Source organism: Dermacentor variabilis, unplaced genomic scaffold (genome assembly GCF_050947875.1).
Source record: "Dermacentor variabilis isolate Ectoservices unplaced genomic scaffold, ASM5094787v1 scaffold_14, whole genome shotgun sequence".
Classification (NCBI taxonomy): domain Eukaryota; kingdom Metazoa; phylum Arthropoda; class Arachnida; order Ixodida; family Ixodidae; genus Dermacentor; species Dermacentor variabilis.
Window position 1 is genome coordinate 5933989 of NW_027460302.1, and position 22963 is coordinate 5956951.

General features: G+C 46.3%; 1 protein-coding gene across 2 annotated transcripts in view; it reads right to left on the reverse strand.

Moving 5' to 3' along the window:
• LOC142567790 (uncharacterized protein CG1161) overlaps positions 1 to 22963 on the reverse strand; it is a 39461-nt gene that overhangs the window by 7011 nt on the left and 9487 nt on the right. The window contains exons 2-3 of one of the 2 annotated variants that reach the window (XM_075677944.1): positions 22183 to 22292; positions 13560 to 13812 (exon numbers count right to left, since the gene is read on the reverse strand). In XM_075677944.1, coding sequence (XP_075534059.1) covers positions 13560 to 13812; positions 22183 to 22292 — 363 coding nt within the window. Of the gene's footprint in view, positions 1 to 13559; positions 13843 to 22182; positions 22293 to 22963 lie in introns of both variants that reach the window. The other variant, XM_075677943.1, reaches the window with a different exon arrangement.

Here is a 22963-nt window from a genome sequence, read left to right on the forward strand (position 1 = left end):
TTATATTTGTACCATGAAAAACAGGATTACCCCTTGAGGTTAATAAGGCAGGGAGGCGAGAATAAAAAGATTCTACAATAGGAGTGGGGTTGAGCAGACTTAAGCACCAATTTTCCCCTGGAAGTCACATTCACCATAGCGTTCCTCTAGATGTTGCCTTAAACCCAAGTATTGCGGGAAAGCAGCAGAGACTGCTGCCATCATGGTGCCAACAGTTTGGCCGCGCACATGCTCCAACTATGGTGAAATCGGTTCAGTAGGCTCAGTCTGCTAACACAGTAGCTTGTGAGTTGCAGGAAGAATATGAAGTACGAAGGAAGGGTGACATGTTTATTGGTGTAGTGTTGATCATTTTTTTCAAAGGTGACTGAAAGTTCTTTAATCAAAAGCAATAAAAGGACTCAAGAGGCACTATGCCATGCACACACACCCTGCTTCTGTGAATATGCCTGGATGCCAAATTCCCCTCAAGCTACAACCTGCAGCTTTTTCATCTGGTCATCCTCGCAATGTTGTTGCTGGATAAATTCAATTCAATTCTCGTGCTGCGACTTTCTTTGATTACCCTCGCATGTGGTGCCTTATAAAGGCTGTTTATTGGCTCCAAATGACGCAGTTGGAAGTAGCACACTGTTTTGTCTTTCTATTCATTTATGTTGCACGGAGGTAACGTACACAACCCACAGCAAGTTGCTGAACAATGTGTATTGCTGATGGGCTTTGTTCTACCAGGAAGCACACATGACAGGCAATGGACTTCATGCCCCCATTTCTGCGTGTTCATATTCATCATTATCATGATCAGCCTAGGTCACATTAACCAGTTACCCCTCTCTTGTATCCTTACAGTTTGCTACTAAAGTTGGTGGAGGCAATCCTGGTGCTACAATCATTCAATTGCCATTGGAATGATAGGTAGTAAATGAATTTGTCTAATCGTTATGTTTAAGGCTTTAGACGTTCTTGTGTCTTCACATACAACTTACTACAACAGACATGCATACAACCGAATTTCGTATACAACAGACCATATTTCAGCCCTATTTTGTTCTATTTTATTAATGCAATGAAGTTCACTTTTAATGGACCATGCTACAATGAATGATCCACTACAGCAGACAAAATTAGCGGCAACATTTATTCAAAATCGGGCATACAAACCTACTTTTGCCATGTTCACATGGGCTGACAACTGACTTGCTAGGGTCAGCCAACAATCACGGCTCGATATCACGAGCACGAGGGTAAAAGGAAGGGCAGAAATGTGCCTCTTCTTTTGCGCATAAGGCACGGGGGGGGTCTACTCCGGCGGCGGCCGCTTACGGCACGCCCGCTGTACCTTGAACGCAATATGCAATGTGGACAAAGTGCGCCCAGTACTGGTAGTTCGCATGCACTGTGCTTTTGGTGCTTAGTTTGCGTTGAAGCAAGAGACGGCATGAAGGTTAATTCGCTCGGTGCTGCTACTGTGCTTACCATGCTTCATTTGCTATCACATTTGATGCTTTGCCACATATATCATGTGGAATATGTAGGTTCCACTCCCATATGTGCTAAGCTGTCTTACTTGTTACTTCCATTTCGCTTTTCCTTATTATTGCAACATTACAATTAAATGGAACTGTTAATTTGCCATGTGCTTCCCTTGGCTTGTTTCTTTGTATAATTGTAGGTAGCAAAAAAGTTGACCTCCCCCCCCATTCCCCTCTTTCTTTCACTAATTATGTGCAACGCTCAGGCTCAGTCCCATGTTCAGCTAGTTGAATCAATTTATCATTAGTACCTCTGTGCGCCTGAGTGGGGTTTTACATGGGGGACACGCTGTATTAATGAAAGAAAGTTTGATGGATTGCAGTGCTGAGGTTAGTGACATCAGAGTGGTGCACAGCTTTTTCAGGCAGAGTTACTTACTCAGAAGCAGTCTTCTTGTTTTAATACATATATATAATATAAATTATGGGGTTTTACATGCCAAAACCACTGTCTGATGAGGCATGCCATAGTGGAGGACTCCGGAAATTTGACCACCTGAGATTCTTTGACTTGCACCTAAATCTAAGTACACGGGTGTTTTCGCATTTCGCCCCCATCGGTTTTAATACATATGATCATGCTCATACTCGCTGGTTTAGTGTTACGAGTAAAAAAAAAAAAGATTTTTATGAGCATCGATCTAGAGTCACCATCATCAGTCTATTTTACGTCTACTGCAAAACGAAGGCTTCTCCCTGCGATCTCCAATTACCCGTCCTGTGCCAACCGATTCCAACCAGCACCTGCCAATTTTTTAATTTCATCCCCCCACCTAATCTTCTGCCGTCCTCCACTGCACTTTCCTTCTCTTGGCACCCATTCTGCGTAACCCTAGTGGCCCACCGGTTATCTAAGCTATGCATTACATGGCCTGCCCAGCTCCGTTTCTTTCTCTTAATGTCAATTAGAATATCGGCTATCCCTGTTTTCTCTCTTAACCACAATGCTCTCTCCCTGTCTCTCTTAACATTATGCCTAACATTCTTCGTTCCATCACTCTTTGTGCAGTCCTTAGCTAGTTTTCGAGCTTCTTTGTCAGTCTCCAAGTTTCTGCCCCATATGTCAACATTGGTAGAATGCCCTGATTGTATACCGTTCTTTTTAATGATAATGCTAAGCTTCCAGTCAGGATCTGACAATGTCTGCCAAATGTGCTCCAACTCATTTTTATTCTTCTGTAAATTTCCTTCTCATTGTCAGGGTCCCCTGTAAGTAGTTGACCTAGGTAAACATATTCCTTCACAGACTATAGAAGCTGACTGGCAATCCTAAACTCTTGTTCCCTTGCCCAGCTATTGATCATTATCTGTTTTCTGCATATTAATCTTCCAACCCAACTCTTATAATCTCTCTGTTAAGGTCCTCAATCATTTGTTGTAACTTGAATCTCTACAGTGTTGGTGAACAGGAGAATATCATCTGCAAACCAAAATAATAATAATAATATTTGGGGTTTTACGTGCCAAAACCACTTTCTGATTATGAGGCACGCCGTAGTGGAGGACTCCGGAAATTTTGACCACCTGGGGTTCTTTAACGTGCACCTAAATCTAAGCACACATCTGCAAACCGAAAGCTGCTGAGATATTCACTGTTGATGCTTATTCCTAAGCCTTCCCAGTTTAATAGCCTGAATAATTCTTCCAAGCATGTAGTGAATAGCACTGGAGAGATTGTGTCTCCTTGCCTCACCTCTTTCTTTATAGGTATCTTCCTACTTTTCTTGTGGAGAATTAAGGTAGCTGTACAACCTCTGTAGATCATTTCCAAGGTATTTACTGAAGCATCCTGTGCTCGTTGATTACGTTACGCCTTTATGACAGCTGGTATTTCTACTGAATGACATGTCTTCTCGTAATCTATGAAAGCCATATAGAGAGGCTGATTGTACTTTGCAGATTTCTCAATTACCTGATTTATGACATGGATGTGAGCCGTTGTAGAGAATCCATCTAGAGCATCAGCTGTTTATGCCTTCATCATATCATATACAGTCACACCTTGATTAACGAACACAGATAAAGCGAACCATTGGATATAATTAAGTAAATGTGTAAGCTGTCTCACCAATTACATTGTGTAGCAAATATACACTTATTACGAATATCAGATATAACAGAGGTATTTTCGTGTAAGATATGACTGTTATAACCAGGTTCAACTGAATAATAAGGAGCAAATAGAACAATTGCTTCTCCTTGTCCCAAAATATGTATTTACCAGCATCAATCATTGCTTGAAGTTTGGCAACATGGAACAAAAGGCTTTCAAGTCTTATCAACCATCATCCTTTATTTTATCGAATGTTGCATATAGATATCTAATGACTTCTCTTTACCCCTTTCTCTCTATAAAGCCTAAGGGCCATAACAAAAACTAAAAACATGTCCAACACAATCCAACAAATGCAGGCTATTTGCAAAGCTCTAAATGACTTACGTTCATACTTACGTTATCATTTATGCCCAATGACATTCTTTTCTATCAGAAGCAAACAAAGAATAAGTGTTGTACCGTTAGCAATGCTTCGTGGTTAATGATTTGCACTGAAACATTTTGCTTTGACTAGCAATAAAATGTGTCGTCATAAACCTTGCCTGCTAAACCAGCAAAATAACCCACCTTTATCAGGTTAAGGGGGGACACGGGTTTGGCGATGAAAAATCGTGAACTATTCTTTTATTGCATTTTTGGAATATACAGCTATTATTGCATCTACATTGTTAATTTCATACTGATAACATCCGTATTTTAACCACAGTGATGCCGTATACGACATGTACTAGCTGAATTTAAGGCGAAACTTGCGCTGAAACGGCACATTTTCCAAAATGCACACCTGCTCTTCCACGTGTGCTAGCATGGACATCTTGGTCTCATTTGAAAAACCTGACTTTTCCCTTCGAATTCCTGCCAGAACAGGCCCCATTCAGCCATTGGCCACTTAGAAAATGCGCGGCAAAAGAAGGTACTAGAACGCCCTCCTATTCGTCACTCGGTGCACGTGACGAACTTGCCTCCTGATTGGCGGAACTGCATGGCCATCATCTGCTGCGCGCTTGGATCTGCGCATTGAAGCATGCCATCTTGTCCCAGTGTCAGCGAGGAAGCAGAACGCAATGTCTGAAACAGAGCGCAAATTTCGGACGCGGCACAAGTTTGGTGCGAAAGAAGTGCGATGGACGCTCATCGAAAACTTCAAAAAACGCTGCTCGATACTGCAAAATGCCCAGGACGTCACAATCTCAGCAACTGAAGCCGAAATCGTCGATGCAGCAATGGCAGGCCTAACGACAGCACCGGCTGCTGTGGATAGTGTGACAAGTCCGTCTGCCACGGACACTTCGACCAGCGCTTGTGTACAGCAAGATACGATCTACCTGCAACCCTCCAAGCTGGAGGAGGAGGAGGAAGCGAAAGCCAAAGCAAAGCTATCAGAATTGTCTTCCGCTCCAGCGATGGAGAGGAAACGCGAGTTCGTGGGTGATAGTACCGACGATGCACTTCGCCTGCCTGATGGGACTACGTTTACGATAGTGGATTTGAGTGCGTGAACACTTTATTAACATTTGCGAACTGCAATGTCTGCAATGGTGCCTTAGAAATAGTCCGAGATGAGCAGGAATACGTACTCACTGTGAAGCTGAGTTTTATGTGCGAAAACTGTGGAGAGATTGCGTCGGTGTGGAGCTTGCCGCGCATTCACAGTGCTGAACGAATGAAACCCTTTGCTGTGAACATTTTGGCTACATGTGCCTCAGTGAAGTGCCGCGCATTCACAGTGCTAAACTAATGAAACACTTTGGTGTGAACATTTTGGCTACATGTGCCTCGGTGAAGTGCCACGCGTTCACAATGCTGAACGAATGAAACCCTTTGGTGTGAACATCTTGGCTACGTGTGCCTCAGTGAAGTGCCGCACGTTCACAGTGCTGAACGAATGAAACCCTTTGGTTTGAACATTTTGGCTACGCATGCCATGCAGGCAACGGGGAACCAATATACTGCATTCAATGATGTCTTCTTGCTAATGGGCATCAGCCATCGGGGCTCGTCACACGAAAACGTGGCAGAGCTATGTGAAGATGAAGTTGACGCCAGTGACCGATCACGTGCCGCGTAATCTGACGAGCGACTGTGCATGGTCGGTTCGTGAACTTTATGCCGAACTGAATGTGGGTCATACCGGGAACATGGCAGTGTCATATGAGGGGTCATGGATGACCTGTGGTAATACGTCCCATATAGGCGTTGGTACCGTGATCAAGTTGTTCAGCGGACTTGTGCTCGACTTTGTTGTATTGAGCAATTTCTGTGCTGGGTGCGAGTAGGGGCCTAAGGAGAGTGACCCTTCCTATGAAGCCTGGAAGAATGGCCACAAGTGTCAGAAGAACACTAATAAGAAAGCTGGGGAGATGGAGATGGAAGCTGCCCTCATCCTTTTCATGCAATCATTGGAGCGGCACAATCTGCGGTATACAACGGTACTTTGTGACGGGGGACAGCCGCAGTTATCTCGCTTTACAAGATGATGAAGTGTATGGGTATGAATAAAGGGCAAATCAGACATCCACCCGTTCGTTGCAATTGCTACAAAGGAAACCCATACGGGTTCCTCGAAAGAAAAGCCTCATAGTTGAAGAAAAATTCGTTCTGGTCCAGGACGAATGTCTGACTTGCCCTTTATTCATTACTTTTCTCCACCTTGTAGGTTTCCGCAGAACTACTATGTCAAAGTGTATGGGTATATCCCAATTGAAAAAGAGGACTGCGTGAATCCCATGCAAAAGCGCATGAGGACTGCTTTGTGCAACTTGGTGGCAAAACACAGAGGCCCTGGACATGAAAGTCTTGGTGGAAAGGGCCGCTTGACAGCAGACTTGGTCTCCAAGTTAATCTCATACCATGGATGGGCTGTGAAGACCCACAAAGGAGATGTAGATGCTACTCAAAATGCAATGATGGCCACATAGCATCACATTACCGTATTTATTAGAATCTAGGCCGATAATTTTTTTCAAATAATCATATTCCAAACTCTAGGGTCAGCTTAGATTCGAGAATTTTTAAAAATGCCCCAGTTTTTCATTGAAACTGCTAAATATGGTGCATAGCTAGTGACATCTAGAAAAGTCGGCATTGCAGCTGCTACTAGCTGTGTCAGCAGCCAACCGTATACAAGCGAGGTCGCCATTTTGACCTGTGTCGTGTTGGCCGTACCCATTTGCGGCATGGTGCTATCACGATAGCACCAAGCAGGAGATGCCACAACAGTGCCGCTTTCAAGCGAAAAGTTGTGCTAGCCGCAGAGGCATCGTCGAACCTTCAAGCCGGGCGGGACTTCGGCATCGATGAGAAAAAAGTCCGTCATTGGAGGGGACAATGACAGCAGCTTCTTGTGTGCACCACAATGAGGATGGCATTTAGCGGACCAAAGAAAGGCCGTCACCACAAAGGGGAGACAGTGGAGCAGCAACGACAACGTTGAATGAGCTCTGCACGTTCAGATTCAATAAATGCTGTTTGCATTTTGTGAACGCTGTCCTCGCTTTATTTATTCAGCCTACATTCAAGGCAATATATATATACAGTAAAAGCTCGTTAATTCGGATCTCATAGGACCAGGAAAAATGTCCGAATTATCCGAATGCCGAATTAATGAATGAACAGGAAAAACAACATTATAATCAAATTGGAGAAGCATACCTTTATTTAGTGAAGTATTTTGCAATACAGTCGACTCCCGATAATTCGAAGCCGCTTAATTGGAACTTTCGGTTAATTAGAAGTGAAGTGCTGGTCCCGTCAGTTTTGCATGTAATCCTATAGAAGAAATCGCTCGATAATTCGAAGTCCTCATCCAGTAATATTGTTTAATTGGAAGTTAATTTTCAGCCGGGATCCTCGAGGTGACCATCATTCTTTGGTAGAATGTGCAATTTTTCAAGTGTTGCAACAGTTCCGTGCTCCGCGTTGGTGTCATCACCACCGCAGCCGCCCGCAACGCCATCCTTTTTGGAGCGGCGCGATTATTCATTGCTACGGCTGCCGTGGCCTCCGCGCGTGGCCGGAGCTGATCGCGGAGGCCACGCGGGTGCCATAGGTGCACGCAGCGCTGCATACTGGCAGTGGCGAGATTGTGCGAGATTAGTCTTGCAGCGTGTGCAGCGTATGTCGAGCGCCTTTGTGCAGGAAGCTCGTAGGCTAGGTTGTTCCACGAGTGATTCGGAATTGACTGTACCTAGTCGCGCAGTTTATAGCCATGGCAAACCGTGGCTCTTATCGCACGCTCGACCTGGCAACGAAAGTCAAGGTTTTGAAGGAAGTTGAGAAGGGAGGTGCCGCCAAACAAGACATAGCGCGGAAGTACGGAATCAAGCCGAACACGCTCTCTGACTACATCAAGAACAAGCGTACAATAATGGATGCATTTGAGAACAACAAGTTCAAGACTTCTCGGAAGCGAATGCGCACCGGCGCTTACCCAGAGTTGGAGAAGGCTCTGCTGGTTTGGATTAGGGAGGCCAGGAGCAACAAACTTCCTCTCAGCGGAGACATCGTTGCGATGAAAGCCCGAAAGCTGGCAGCAATGTTGGGGATCGATGACTTCGTTTCGTCAGATGGATGGCTGACGCGCTTTAAAGATCGCCATGACCTGGTTTTCAAGAGCGTGTGTGGTGAAAAGGCGTTCGTTAACCAGGAAGCATGCGCCACGTGGAAGGACGGAAAGCTGCGTGAATATCTCGCCGAATACAGACCGGAACACATCTTCATTGCAGATGAGACTGCACTCTTCTATCGGCTTCTACCAGAGAAGACCCTGACATTCAAGGACGACGACTGTGCTGGGGGCAAACGCAGCAAGGAGAGAGTGTCGGTGCTGATCGCGGCAAACATGACTGGCACGGAACGATGTCGGTTACTTGTGATCGGGAAAGCCGCGAAGCCGAGATGTTTTAAAGGCGTGAAGACGCTGCCTGTGGACTATGAGGCGAACAAAAAAGTGTGGATGACGGCCGAAATCTCCAAGAGCTGGATAAGCAAATTGGACTGCAAGTTTGCTGCTTCGAACCGCAAGGTGTTGTTCCTTGTCGATCACTGCAGTGCTCACGTGAATGTGCCAGCCTTGAGTGCAATACGACTCGCATTTTTGCCTGCAAACACAACGGCTGTTTTGCAGCCAATGGACCAAGGCATCATCAAGAATGTTAAAGTCCTGTACAGGCGGCACCTCCTCGAGCGCATGATTTTGTGTATGGATAGCTCCACAAAGTACGAGGTGAGCCTGCTTAGTGCCATCCACATGTTGGCGCGAGCATGGGATCGTGTGAAGCAAGAAACAATCGCAGACTGCTTCAGGGCTTGCGGTTTTGTGGCAGCTTCTTCGGGGGATGCCTCTGAAATTTCAGCGGAGGAAGCGTCAACAAGCGAGCTTAACGGCACTGATTTTGGTGATGCTCTCGGGGACGTCAATTTTGAAGATTACGTCGCCGTAGACAAGGCGGTCGAAATGTGCAGTGCGCTGACGGATAGCGAAATTGTAGAGATTATTCGGCCCCAGGAAGCGACCCAGGAAAGCGACGATGACGCTGAAGGCGAGCCGCAACCTAAGGCTGCCGATGTAGCTGCGGGCCTTGCTCTCGCGGAGCGCTTCTTTGCCGCTGAAGGTAACGCGGAAGAAGCGTTCCACCACATCTACAGCCCGCAGAACTTGCTTTCAGCAGCGCGATTTGGCAAGAAAAAGCAAAGCAAGATGACCGACTATTTTTCTTAGAGAAAATACTCGATTTCGCCACAAATAAAGTGCTGTTTTTTGTGTTTTGTGCTTAATTGGAAGTTCGTTTAATTCGAAGTTTTTTGCGGTCCCCGTGAACTTCGTATTAACGGGAGTCGACTGTAGTCATCTGCTTTTTTGCGCAGATTCTGGCTGACATCACAAATCACAATTTTTCTTAACTCTTCCAAGTGGCCAACAGCCCGCAAACTGTCGGAAGTGCTCCGCGACTTCTCGGTGCTCCGCGAGGTGCGATGAGGTCGTGGCTGCACCTTCTCGCATGACTCTTCGCCTGAATTGCGGTCTTCCCGGGTGCCTGTGGCATCATTAATAATTTCTTCATTGGTCAGGAGAGCAGTCGTGGCGACACAATCATCAATCGCGATGTAGTCCTGAAGGGTCACATCAGTGGGAAGGACAGCATTGAAGGTCGGGGAGTCATGATCAGTGGACTCGACTGACACCTTGTCGGCTACTGCTGCATGCTCGGGCCTCACAAAACTGCTGGCCTTTTCACCGCGCACTCTTCTGAAGCTCTGAATGAGTCAATGTTCATCATTGCAGCGTATTTCTCACCTTGTGCCATGATCAGAAGTCCGCTCAAAGGCAGATGCGCGTTGCAACAGTCAGTAACCCACTGGAGCAAAGCTTCTTTGAGCTGGGGATGAGCAACGGTTCGCAACCGCTTTCTTGATGCATGAAACTCCTCGCTTTCGAAGGCTTGAAGAATCTGTTCATATTTATGTATGTTCCAAATGTGCTCTGCTTCACGTTGTACTTGGTCATAACATGCTGTCGCAATTCGCCGTTCTTCAAAGCCTGCAAAATTTCTACATTAGTTGCCAAGTTCATGGCTTAGTACTTCAGCCGCTTTGCCGGCGTTGCCATCACTATAGCGCACGATGGTGGTGGCATGCAAAACACGGTCACAACAAAAAGAAAACACCGCAAGAAGAGATGATACTGACTCAACAACACAAGAAAAAATGGCATCGAAGGTGCGGAGCGAATAAAGGAGACGCCGGCGTTCGGTGATGCTGCGATCGCCCCCACTAATTGATGACGATGGCGATGCCTCTCAGGTCTCAGTTTCACTCCTGTAGTGCCAGTGCTGCTTTACCGCCCTTTCATGTAGCGGCAGCCATCAGCATTTTTCCGAATTAAGCGGTGTGAAGCCAAATTCTGACAAATTAACGAAAGTTTGGTCCCATAGACTAACATGTACTTTGGCCGGGACCAATAGAGCCGTGTGAATTATCCAAATTTCCGAATTAACGGGAGTCACATTACAAGCTTTTACTGTATATCTTTTTTGGCTTCGGCCTTTAGGGGGTCGGCCTAGATTTGATTACAGTCGCCGACCAATTTTCCAGACTCCAAAAATTTGAACATGCCTGATTATTCGTTCAGCTTCGCGGCATCACCATTCTCCCCATAGACCATAATGTATAACAACTGCCGAAAGTTCGGACACCTTGCAATCTCTCGTCTGATTTTTCGGACACTCCTTGAGCCAACTCGATCAAGGGTATCATGCACCGACTCTGACCGGTGCATAGTTCGACTTGCTGAACGCCATTTTTTATTTGAACGGAGCCTCCTTGCTGCCCCACGAAGTGGCGCTACTAGAAATCCCTGCTCATCACCATCGTTTCTGCCTGGTTCGATAGAGTGGCCGTACAGCAGTTCCGGTTTCAGCTTAGTAAGCCATGTCAAGACAATCCAGCAGCTGATTTGTTTCTTTCGCACATGACGCTGCGAGCAGGCCACGTTTTTCGTTTGTGCTATTGGTGTCGGCACAGTGGTGTTTGCTTTCTGTGCTGTGTTGAGGTTTCGGTGATCCAACGCGGCGTACGGAAACATTGCGTCAAGTGTCTAATGGCGCCAACAGTGCCCGCGCAGACTGCGCTGGGGAATGCCGGCAAGCGGGTGCCGGGAGGCCTAAGATTTGTCGCCTTCCGATGAGCTCCCTACTGATGCGGAAAATGTTCTGCCAAGACCTGCGCAGTGGTTGCATTGCGATTCCGGACACCGTCTCATTTGACAGTTTCACAGGTGCTGACACTGCTGTACTGACATGCGCAGTACTCAACGACGGGGATATCGTCAGGTTTCTGCTGCACCGCCGGACGATGACTCCAAGTCGGAAGATGACGCACCATGTGCTACGCTGCTGTCGCATGCGGAGCGTGCACAAGCGGTGACTGTGCTTTCAGCCGCCTATAGTGACCGTACGACCCTTTCAGAGATTCAGGCTTATCTGATTGCGCATAAACGGAACAGCGTGCAACGGCGCACTCACAATTTCTTCAAGCCTACTGCCGAGCCCAAATAAGTGCGTGGAAATAAAGGATTTCATTTTCTTTTCTTAATCTGCTTTTTCGGACACCTGTTTATTCGGACATTTCCGCAGTCCCCGTGAGGTCTGAATAAACGGTCGGCGACTGTAAATATGGTACATCAAACGATGATGTGGCTAATCACACTCTTTGTCCATCAGGCCCAAACTCCTGGTGCAAGAAAAATGCTGCAATGGCCAAGGGTGAGCTGGTTCCAAAACATCTTCGAAAGCTTCCTCCTCATGTGTGTCAGGCTTTACGTTCCATATATGAATGTCTTTCAGACAAGAAACTGCTGCAACGTTGCCAGCGTGGTAAAACGCAAAACAACAATTAAAGCCTGCATTCAATGATCTGGGCCCTGGCGCCAAAAGACCGGCATGCTTCTTTGTTCATGCTGGAGGCTGCTGTGGCAGAGGCAGTATTAAAGTTCAATGCAGGCAATGCAAGAGCCTCAAAGGACATAATGAAATAACTATGTCTAAATTCAAGCCAGCAAAGTCATACCCGCATGGCCGAGAAAGATAGGCGTCGAATGGCAGCATCAGCCAAGAAGCGCAAAGCATCAGAAAACTTGCGCCAGCCCATCAAAAAGCAGCACACAGGGGCTGGGAGTCAGCAGGACTACATGCCTGGTGCCTACTGAGCTATTCCAGCTGCAAATTTGTAAATAAAATAGGGTTTTGCATGTTTTCTCACTTTTCTCAAAACGTGCTTTTGGGTCACTTTACCAGACTGTCGGAGTGATATCTGATGATCTAGAACAGCTAGATCAATAATTCTTTCTTTAGCAGAAAGCCTACTCTGCATATTACAAAGTGCTGAGAGCAGAATTTCAAATTTGTGTGCATGTATAGTTCCATTTTATTAATTTTCTTTTGAGGTGGTAGCCTTAGGACAAGGAAAGAATTTTGATCACTTCCAGAATGGCTAATTAGAATTTCATTTGAGAACTTTTTGCAGCATTGCAGTTATTGCACATTATAGCATCTAGCTGTACAGTAATATTCACTTTCTGCTGAGCAGTATTTTTCCATTGTCTCCAGAAACAATAGAGTGGCAGCACTGTCAATCTCTTGAACTAATGGACCTACAAGAGAAATCATTGCATATTTGAAATCAGCACAAAAACCTATGTAAGCTTGTTTATTTTCATCAGATTTGGCCATAAGATGCAGGAACTGATCTCCACAACCCATGTCCCCCCTTTAGACGCTTAATGTGCAGCCAATTTTTTAGCAAAAAAAAATTGTTGCACAAAGGCAGCCGTTTATTTTAAGCCAGTTCCGCCGCAATACATCCCTGTTATGCGGTAAAGCATACAACTATTGTGAAGGCGGTTTGGCATTGTGTTGATTGGCACAGTGCAGGCAATTTTCGGCCCACTTTTCCTGAACGAAAAGAAGGTTCGTGTTAGCATCAGGTAAATACTTAATCAGACATTATGAGGTATGGTTATTGCTTGAAAACCTTCCTAGGGCAGCCTGAAAATAGGCGTTTTTGATGGGAAACGACATGTGTTCTACGCATTCACTGTCTCCTAAGCTCCACCGAGACAGATGCTGCCACTAAAGGGGTCACTTTGGAGTCACTATAGGGGTCAGGCACGTACGTGCATGCTGACTGGTCAATTTTGACTTTTCCGGCAAAGGCCAAATTTAGGATCGAAATAACAAAAGATTGGGCCCACAGATATGCATGGGTGCAGGCCAAAACCTTTGGCTGGGATGGAATTAATCGAAAATCGAACTAACCAGAGCCACATTAATGGTATATTCATTGCAATGCATCACAATGACTCCAGTGTGTTCTGAGTTATGAAGAATATGGCGTTGCAAAGCCTCTTTGATAATGTTGCGTAGATGTTTAAAAGCTAGGCAGCCTGGCCGTGTTTCCCATTCGGTCGCACCCACCAGGTTGAGCTCCTCGTCAACATGCTCCTGGTAGGCGGAGGCAGCAGCCTTGCGCCGGTTGAGCAGCGGGTCAAGGCACATGAGGAACAGCATGTAGACCGAGAGCAGGGAGATGACCCAGATGATGAGGATGACCAGCACCCGGATGGTGGTGGTGTTGCGGCGCTCGTAGCGGCATTTGCAGCGCGGACAGAACTCACTCTCCCGGCCCTTGATGTCATTTGCCTGGGGCAGGATCACCCCTTCGCAGTTGCTGTAATTGGTCCATTGGTCGCTGTTAGCACTTGAAAGAGGGGGGGGTGCAAGCAAGGGGAACAGCATTACACATGACAAAGAAAGAACTCATTCGAGGCAAAAAGGAAGGCTCATTAGCTGACCATATAGCATTCAGCCTTTCAGTAGTAAAAAAACAAAAATGAAGTCATTGGACTAGCAACAGAGGTTTAATCTCTGAAGAAATGACACAAAAAAAGAAAATACAGAAATGGGTGTCTGTAAACTTATGAAGGCACAGTGCAAGACGTATATATACTCTCTACAGCATGGCCCACCATTCCAATCTTCCAACTTCCTATCATGATATTGTAATAATGTTGAGGAACAGAGGTTAACAAAACTACAATATTTATTAAAAGCGAACCTGTGCCCACAACTAAACGCCACTGCGGTTGTGAAGAAATCTTTGGCAGTCACATTCTAAAACTGACCTCGAACCGTCTTCTTTCTTCTCGCGTGACACCTCGTGCGCGTGGCGCATGAGAGCCAGGTCCAACCGGCTACCCGTGCCACAAAGATAGCTGCCTGTTGTTGCTGAATAACACCACGGTACGGCGAGCACAGTGTCCAATACAAAGGGCGCACAACTTGAATGTGACCAAGTTGTCACGGCATTATCCCTCTACTTACTGCATCGGCCCGATGCGTGAGAGGAAGTAGGGGTTCCTGTGGGCTCTTTCTTTTTTCATGACCTCTCGTGGTAGGGTTTCATGCGGACAACATGCACAACTTTCATGGAGTTGCGCTGTGTTGGGCTCTCGTGTCCAGCAGATTTCACTTTGTAAGTGACGTCGCTTATATGACGAAGTATTTTGTAAGGGCCGAAGTGCTTTTCAGACAGTCCACGGCGTCGTACTGGAGTCCATACCCACACCTTGTCACCGGGCTGATAATGAGCCTCTCTACATCGCTGGTTGTACCGGCTGGAGTCGATGCATTGTTGGTGGCGTATTCGGTACCTTGCCGTTGTCGTGCCTCCTCGGCTCCTTGCAGGAAATCATCCAAGTCAGATGACTTATCGTTTTCTTCATCTAATGGCAACGTAGCATCCAAAGTTGTCGTTACTGCTCGGCCGAATACAAACGGGGCGACTCATGTTGTTTCTCGAAGGTCATGTACAGCAAAATTTCGTTCCACAGCCTACGTTCAACGTCGACATACATCAAAAGCATGTCAGCCAGTGTTCTGTTGAGGTGTTCAGTTAAACCGTTTGACTGAGGGTGGTACGCCGTAGTTCTCCTATGATCAGTATTTGTCAGTTGCAACAATCATTTCATTAGGTCCGCAGTAACGGCTGTTCCACGATCAGTAATAACTGTGGGAGTGCCATGCCTTAGCACGATATTGTTGACAAAGAAGTTTGCAACTTTGACGGCCGTTGCACTGTACAGGGAATCAGTTTCTGCGTAACGGATCAGATAATCAGTGGCCACAACAATCTACTTTTTGCGTAGGGATGATGTTGGGAAGGGTCCAAGGAGGTCCATACCGACTTGTTGGAATGGGGCTTTTCATGGCTCTATTGGCTGGAGGAGGCCTGTCAGTTTTATGGATGGAGTCTCGTGCCTTTGACACTCGCGGCAAATCTTGACATAGTGCTGCCCTGAAGCTAATAACTTAGGCCAGTAGTATTTCAGACGAATCCTGGCGAATGTATGGCTCACGCCCATGTGTCCAGATGTCAGTTCGTCATGACATGCATGCAAAATTTCTTCTCGCATAGCTGTGGGTACGACAAGTAAAAACTTTGTCTCGCTGTTCTTGAAGTTTCTCTTGTAGAGTACACTTCCTCGCAGACAAAATGAGGATAGCGTTCTAGAGAAAATATGTGGGAGTTTAACGGCAAGTCTCTCCAGGCACTGTATAAGTGGAAGCAATTCTGGGTCATCTCGTTGTTATTGAGCGATTTGTGACGCGTCAACAACGCCAAGGAGTGGGAAATCCTCTTCTCACACAGTTGTCTCGACTGATGCATGTGACAAGCAGTCGGCATCGCTGTGTTTCCTGTCGGATCGGTAAACGACAGTAATATACTCTTGAAGCTTAAGGCTCCATCTTGCTAGTCATCCTGATGGATCCTTGAGATTCACCAGCCAGCAAAGCAAATGGTGATCACTGACTGCTCTGAATGGTCTACCATAGAGGTAGGGTCAAAATTTACATATTGCCCAAATGACTGCAAGGCACTTTTTCTCGGTTGCTGAGTACTTTGCCTCTGTTTTCTAGAGCTTACGGCTGGCATAAGCTATTACTTTCTGCTGGCCGTTCTTCCACTGCACTAGCAAGGCACTGAGGTGGACGTTACTCGCATCGGTATGAAATTCAATGTCGCCTGTATCATCAAAATGGGCATGGATTGGAGAAGCTTGCAGGCGTTTCCTTAACTCATCAAAGTCGTCTTGTTGTTCGCTTTTCCACATGAAAGGTTCATCTACTCTTGTTGGTATTGTAAGGGGCTCAGCAAACTTTGAAAAGTGTTCCACAAATCTTCTGTAGTATGCTCATAAACCCAAAAGACGTTGCACTGACTTTTTGTCTGTGGGTGTTGGGAACATCGCAACAGCTGCTGTCTTTTTGGAATCTGGCCTAATGCCTTCAGTGCTGATGACGTGTCTGAGAAACCGAAGTTCATCGAAGCCGAATTAACATTTTTCTGCCTTAATTGTCAAGTCTGCTGTGCGAATAGCTTCTAATACTAGTCGCAGGTTCTCTAGATGTTGGTCAAATGTTGCGGAGAATTCAACCACATCATCCAAATACACTAAGCACGACTGCCGTTTGAATCCTGCGAGCACAGTGTCGATCATTCGCTGGAACATTGCAGACGCGTAACAGAGGCCTAAAGGAAGCGCTTTAAATTCGTAGAGGCCATCAGGGGTTACGAATGCCGTCTTTTCACGGTCCTGCTCATCCACCTCTATTTGCAAATATCTACTCTTGAGTTCCAGGGAGGAGAAAAACTTTGCACATCGGAGCCGATCTAATGTATCATCGATATGCGGAAGGGGGTATATATCCCACTTAGCTACGCTGTTCAATTTACGGTAGTTGATGCAGAATCGATGTGTGTTATCTTTTTTCTTAACGAGCGCTGTGGGAGATGCCTATGGACTGCTGGAAGGCTGAATAATGTCATCTGAAAGCATCTCCTCTACTTGCTTCTTGATGATCTCCCTTTCTATTGGTGAAACGGGATACGGGTGCTGGCATATCGGTCTTGTGGCATCCTTTGTTATGATTCTGTGCTTTGCAACAGACTTGTGCTGTACCTTTGAGGTAGTGGAGAAGCAGTCAGAAAAATACTTTATCATAGCATATATCTGTTCATTTTGGGCTTCCGGGAGTCTCGGGTTGACGGCAGTTGATCTGTCAACATTGCAGGTGGGCAGCGGATTGGGCGAGTTGGTGTTCCATGGTAATAATAAATTTCAAATAGTGCTAGACGACAGGACCAGAAAGAAGAGCGCCGTGTTTGTCTCCTCCTCTTTCTGGTCCTGTCGTCTAGCGCTGTTTGAAATTATTGACATTGCAGGTTCCTGGCAGAGAAGTTGACATTGTCGTTAGGCTGCATCATTCAGTCGCTACACAGAACTGGTGGAAGTAGGCAATAGCTGTTCCTTGTGCGATGTGTTGGAATTCATTTCCGAAATTCGTAAGTGCGACATTTGCATGGCCATTGCTTAAGTGAGCAAGACACCGAGCGACACAAATACCTTTGTTGAAAAGGAGCTCTATGGTTCCATCCGCTATGCCTTCGTGGTCGTAAAATGTTTCATTCTCCACAAGAACCATTACACTGCAGTGTGGCGGCAGAGTTACATCATGATCAACGACGCGCAGTGCAGCAAGACGTCGCTCCTCCGATGCTTCCACAAGTATAGCTTGTTTTGTCGAGAAAGAAACACTGGACCTACGTAGGTTAATTATGGCGCCGTTAGCTTGTAGAAAAACCATTCCCAATATAAGTTCCCAAGAACATTCTGGCAGTACAATAAAAACAAACGTAAGCGAAGCCTTTTATTGTAAGTCTTGCAGTGCATCGGCCACGGGGCGTAATAAGACGACCGCCTGCCGTGCGTATCTGCGGTACAGTCCACTGCGCCACAACCTTTTTCAAGCGCTTTGCCATCTTGAAGTTTATTTCCGAATAATCAGCGCCGGTGTCGACTAAGGCATTAAGTTTGCATCTGTCTATTATAAACCGTAAATCTGATGTAATCGTTTCGTTCCTGCACCTGTTTACTGGAATTATCTCGTCATCGCACTCGAACCGTGTTGGAGGATCTTCGTAACTCAGTTATCAGTGGCCTCACCTCCACAGGTCGCTTGCTTCAGTTTTTCCTGGTGTGGGCTTGGTGAACGACGCCTAGGCAATCTTGGAGACGCGCATGGGCTAGGCGATCGGTAGCGCATGGGCGACGGCGACCGGGGTTAATGTTGGCAAAGAGTAATTGAGCTTTGGCGCGTGGACAAGTATTCTTCTACCCTTGCTGGCCGTTCACTGTTTCGGGGGCATAGTGCACTTAAGGAAAAACCCTTTAATCCAGCTTGACAGTACGGGCAGAACCTATACAAGTGACCCGCTTCTCCGCAGTGAAAACACAGAGGCCTGCGCTCGTGGTCATGCCAGATGTCACTTTTCCGGGGCCTTTGTTCCACAAAACGAGGTGCATTATGTGCCGGAGGTGGATAGGCAGCCGGTGGTTCCAGCAGACAAGGTGCACTGTGTACTGTTGGCGGGTAGCCTGAGTATTTTGGCGTACGTTGGGGTGCGCCGCATCGGCCGTGGCTCACACTCTGGATCCTGTATGACCTGCCTCAGTTCGTCCCGGACAACATCAACGATAGATAGTGCACTTGGAGCGTGAGGTGTCTGCAGCTTGTTGAGCTCTTCCCTGATCACCGACCAGATGAGCTCTCACAGGGCTTCAAGGTCGTTCGGCACGCCTCCAGAGAAGATATAGGCAGGTTCACAGCTTGCCTCACGGTTGTATTGCCGAGCCCACTGTTCCAGCGTCTTTTCGATGGTTGTTGCTTCATATCTGAACTCGGCGACCATGTGCGGTGGGTTGCGGACGAGAACTGCGAAGAGTTCCTGCTTTACTCCACACATGTGATGGCGCAGCTTCTTATCTTGACTCATGTTTGGATCGACATGCTTGAACAGGCGGGAAATGTCCTCGATGTACATCGCCACATTCTCGTTTGTGTGCTGGTTCCTAGCTTGAAGTGCAATTTCCGCCTTTTCTTTACGATCCATGCTGGCGTATGTTGCTAACAGTTGTCGTCGAAATTCCTCCCAAGAGGACAAAGAGGGTTCGTGGTTTTCATACCACGCTTTTGCGAAGTCCTCCAAAGGAAAATATATGTTACGGAGCTTCTGCCTCTCATTCCATTCATTAAAGCTCGCCACTCTCGAACAGTTCCAACCAGTCTTCTACGTCTTCAAACGAGTCGCCATGGAATGTTGGTGGCCTGCAAGGTTGGCTTACGACCAGCTGTGCCAGTGTTACCTGGCTAGTCATTGTGGCGACGTCCATTGTGTGAGCTTCCCTTGGCGTGAAGAGTGTTAAGGGCCGAATTCGGGCGAGTCACCTCGAAGACGGTGGCTGGTCCGCTGGTGCACAGGTGTCAGTTCCACGGGATGGACTCGCTGGTGGTCGGGGCTATGCTGACTTTCATTCGTGGGGCTTTGACTCATACCCCGCACCTCCATCAGAAATGTAACGATGTTAAGGAACAAAGGTTAACAAAACATTTATTAAGGGCGAACCTGTGCCCACAACTAAAAGTCACTGCGGTCGTGAAGAAATCCCCGGCAGTCGTGTTCTAAAACTGGCCTCCAACAGTCTTCCTTTTTCTTCTCGTGCGATACCTTGTGCGCGTGGCGCATGCGAGCTGGGTCCAACCGGCTACCTGTGCCATGAAGATCGCTGCCTATTGTTGCTGAACAATGCCACGGTACGGCGAGCACAGTGTCCAATACGAAGGGTGCGCAACTTGAATGTGATGAAGTTGTCGCGGCAATAACATGTTGAAGACATTTCTGGGTACTGAATATCGGACAGATACAAAGATATTAATGTGTCACACATAAAAAAACTGCCTCTCATAGTTCATGTATAACAGTGTCTCTGTTCTTTCTGTAAATTTGCAGTTCTACAAGCAGTAGTTCACATCCACAAGCACAGACATGCGTACCACTTTTAGTCTTGACATTAAGCACATGTTCCTTTGCATGGCCGTTAACACAGTGCCCCGTCTGTTTGGCATAGCTTTTGTATGTCAAGGGCATTTTTTATACCATGCCCATGGCACACCAAATCTAGGGCCTCGTGTGTCTTTTCTGGTAGCCTCTTACAGTTTGATGATCATTCTCAGACGCGAGAGCACAACTTCGCAGGTTTGTTGGGTGGCAAGTAAACCATTGGAACGCTCTGCCAGCTTACTATCTTTTTCAGACTGTGGGTTACCTTAAGTGTAATCACTTCTTGCTCTTCCACTGGTCTTCTTGCATCTTGTTTTCTGCCTTTGACTTCATACAGGAAACTTTCTACTGTAGCTTTCAACACTGAGTCCAGAAGCCCGGCATTTTACAGGCGGTTTGCTTGAACTTCAAGACTGCTCTTCACGAGATGTGGACATATCTTTTGAAGCATCAACTGAAAACAAAGTATACCAGGACGAGATCAAGTTTTCATGGTACCAAGAAAGGAGTCTTCCCAGATACAAAAGAAAACTTGGCAGCTTATGTAAAGCAGCAAAGCTTATGAAATTTCTGCAGTGAATTGGAGCTACTTCAGCAAAGGATGATGAAGGAAGGCATTGTGCCCGCAGATTTTGAGGCCTGCAGGCACTGGATTACCCACTGTGTGAACCACACTGGCTTCTGATTAGGTTGACGCACTTGCTATGCATGCCTTCAGGAAATGCGGAAGACCGCATGCTTTAAGATGGCAGATGAATACCTTTGGAAGGATCACTCCAACAAAGTGTCGTCTAAGGAAAGTGAAGGCCAATAAACAGATTATAATAGCAACTGCTCATGAGATGTATTATATGATGAAAAAACTATTTTAATGTGAAACATTCCGTTTAGGGCACTGCCACTTTTTGGCAGGCGAGCCTATCAGTATTTCCATGGGTCAACTGGTGATAGTGCAGTCTAAAATTACATGCCACAAGGGCAACTGGGTATGCGCCATTGGGTTATATTTTGCTTTCAATTTTATATCTTACCATTACAAACATTCTGTCTTACTATAAGTACAAACACTACAGCCTATAATTTCTACATGGCCGTCCGCTACACAATTACATCGTTCATACAACCATTCTCTATAAATCAAGAATGTTTCGCATTAGGTAGACATCAACTACAGTCGAGTCTGGCAAATTTCCTTCTCGCAGTCAAAAAATAAGTTCTGGTATTATATTTGCATTTTTTATAGGGACGCTGGCATAGAGAAGTTCCACAATGTGTGGCACGTGTGGTGAGCAGTCAGTATCAAATTAATCCAGATAACTGCCAGCAATGCAACCTGCACTGCAGCCCTGATGTGGCCATGGGATAGGGCCAGTGGAACTTGCAGCCAGACTCCTGTATCATTGGAGGTGACACAGATCAGAGAAAAATGTGTTAGATACAGAGGAGACAAGAAATAATAAGCTTGGATTTAGTGAAGCGTCTGAAAAGGTTTGCTATAATTTTGCGCAAGCAGACATGGGCAAAATGGAGATGTAGATACCACGAAGTGCACTGTGGCGTTTGAGCGTCCCTTTTGACCCTTCCTACTTGCGCAAAAACGTTATCAAAGTTTACATACCAACACACCCAACATACAGCAGTACTCCGCTACAGCAGACATATTGCAATGGATATGGTAAAGCTTCTGCATAGTCATGAGATATCAGGCACTGGCAAACCACACCCCTAGGGCCTTTGGAAGGCATGAGACCTTCCTTGTACAGCTTCACAATCTGACATGTGAGTTGCTTGATTTGCATACACCTGCAAAAGCTTTCCTTAGCAGTATCTACAACCAATGTAGCCCAAGCGATATCTTGTTTCTGTTGGCCTTTTAGAGGTTGCAAATTGTGTCACATTTTCCTTTATGAAACAAGCACAGTGCAAAAAACGACAAAGATAAAAAAGCACATACGGCGCTTTGTGTATCTTTCTATCTTTGTCCCCATCTTTTGTGCAGTGCTTGTTTTGTGATTAATTACCGACATGCCCAAGCCTCTACATTTGTCAAATTTTTTTAGTGTGGACGGACATGGCACTTTCATGGGAGGAGTCTCTTCACATTCCTCCAACTGAAATTGGCAGCAGTGAGAACCTCACCATCGTTGTGGAGGTACATTCATGATGTAGAGCTTGCGGTTTGTCTGGGAGCCCTTGACCACTGCGGTGCTTGGGCAGATGCACTTGCAGCGCACATCCTCGTACTGCGCCTGCAGCACACGGGGAGAGAAAGGCACACACGAACCACAATGGAGACACTGAAACGGCATGCAGAACACACCGACAATGCGAAAGGAGTAGTGGCGCGGTTGGAAACCATTTGGTGGCGCGCTTCCAAAGAGTGCAGTTGCACTCCGAAATTTGACAATCCAACGATTATCGCCAGGCGCCTTGATTGGGCCACATGCAAGCACTCGCTGCGGTAGCTTAGTGGCGCTGGCGTTGCACTGCTAAGGTCGAGGTTGCGCGTTTTATCTCGATCCCAGTGGCCATGCTTCGATGGGGGCAACAAAGTAAAACAAATGAGAAGAAATACAAGGCAATATAAGAGTGCTCTCGTGCATTGCGTAGCATGAGAGCACATGCATGTGGCAGTTCCCTTTAAGCCAAAGACACAGGAATGACACGAGAAAATTTACAGCATTTCGTTAACTGCTTCAGAAAAGCTTCACTGTATATAGATTCCAAAATGCATGTTGGATGTGCATAATATTTTTGTCTGAGCTCACAGTAGATGGCATAAGTAGTACTTCAATTTGCAGCCACCCAATTTTTCTATATGGCGCCTAGAATATTCTCCTTGAAAATTTTCTCCACGCAATTATCTTAACTCCCCAACTTCGCACCAATGTTCTGCAAAAAGAAGTGGGAGCAGTGCGCG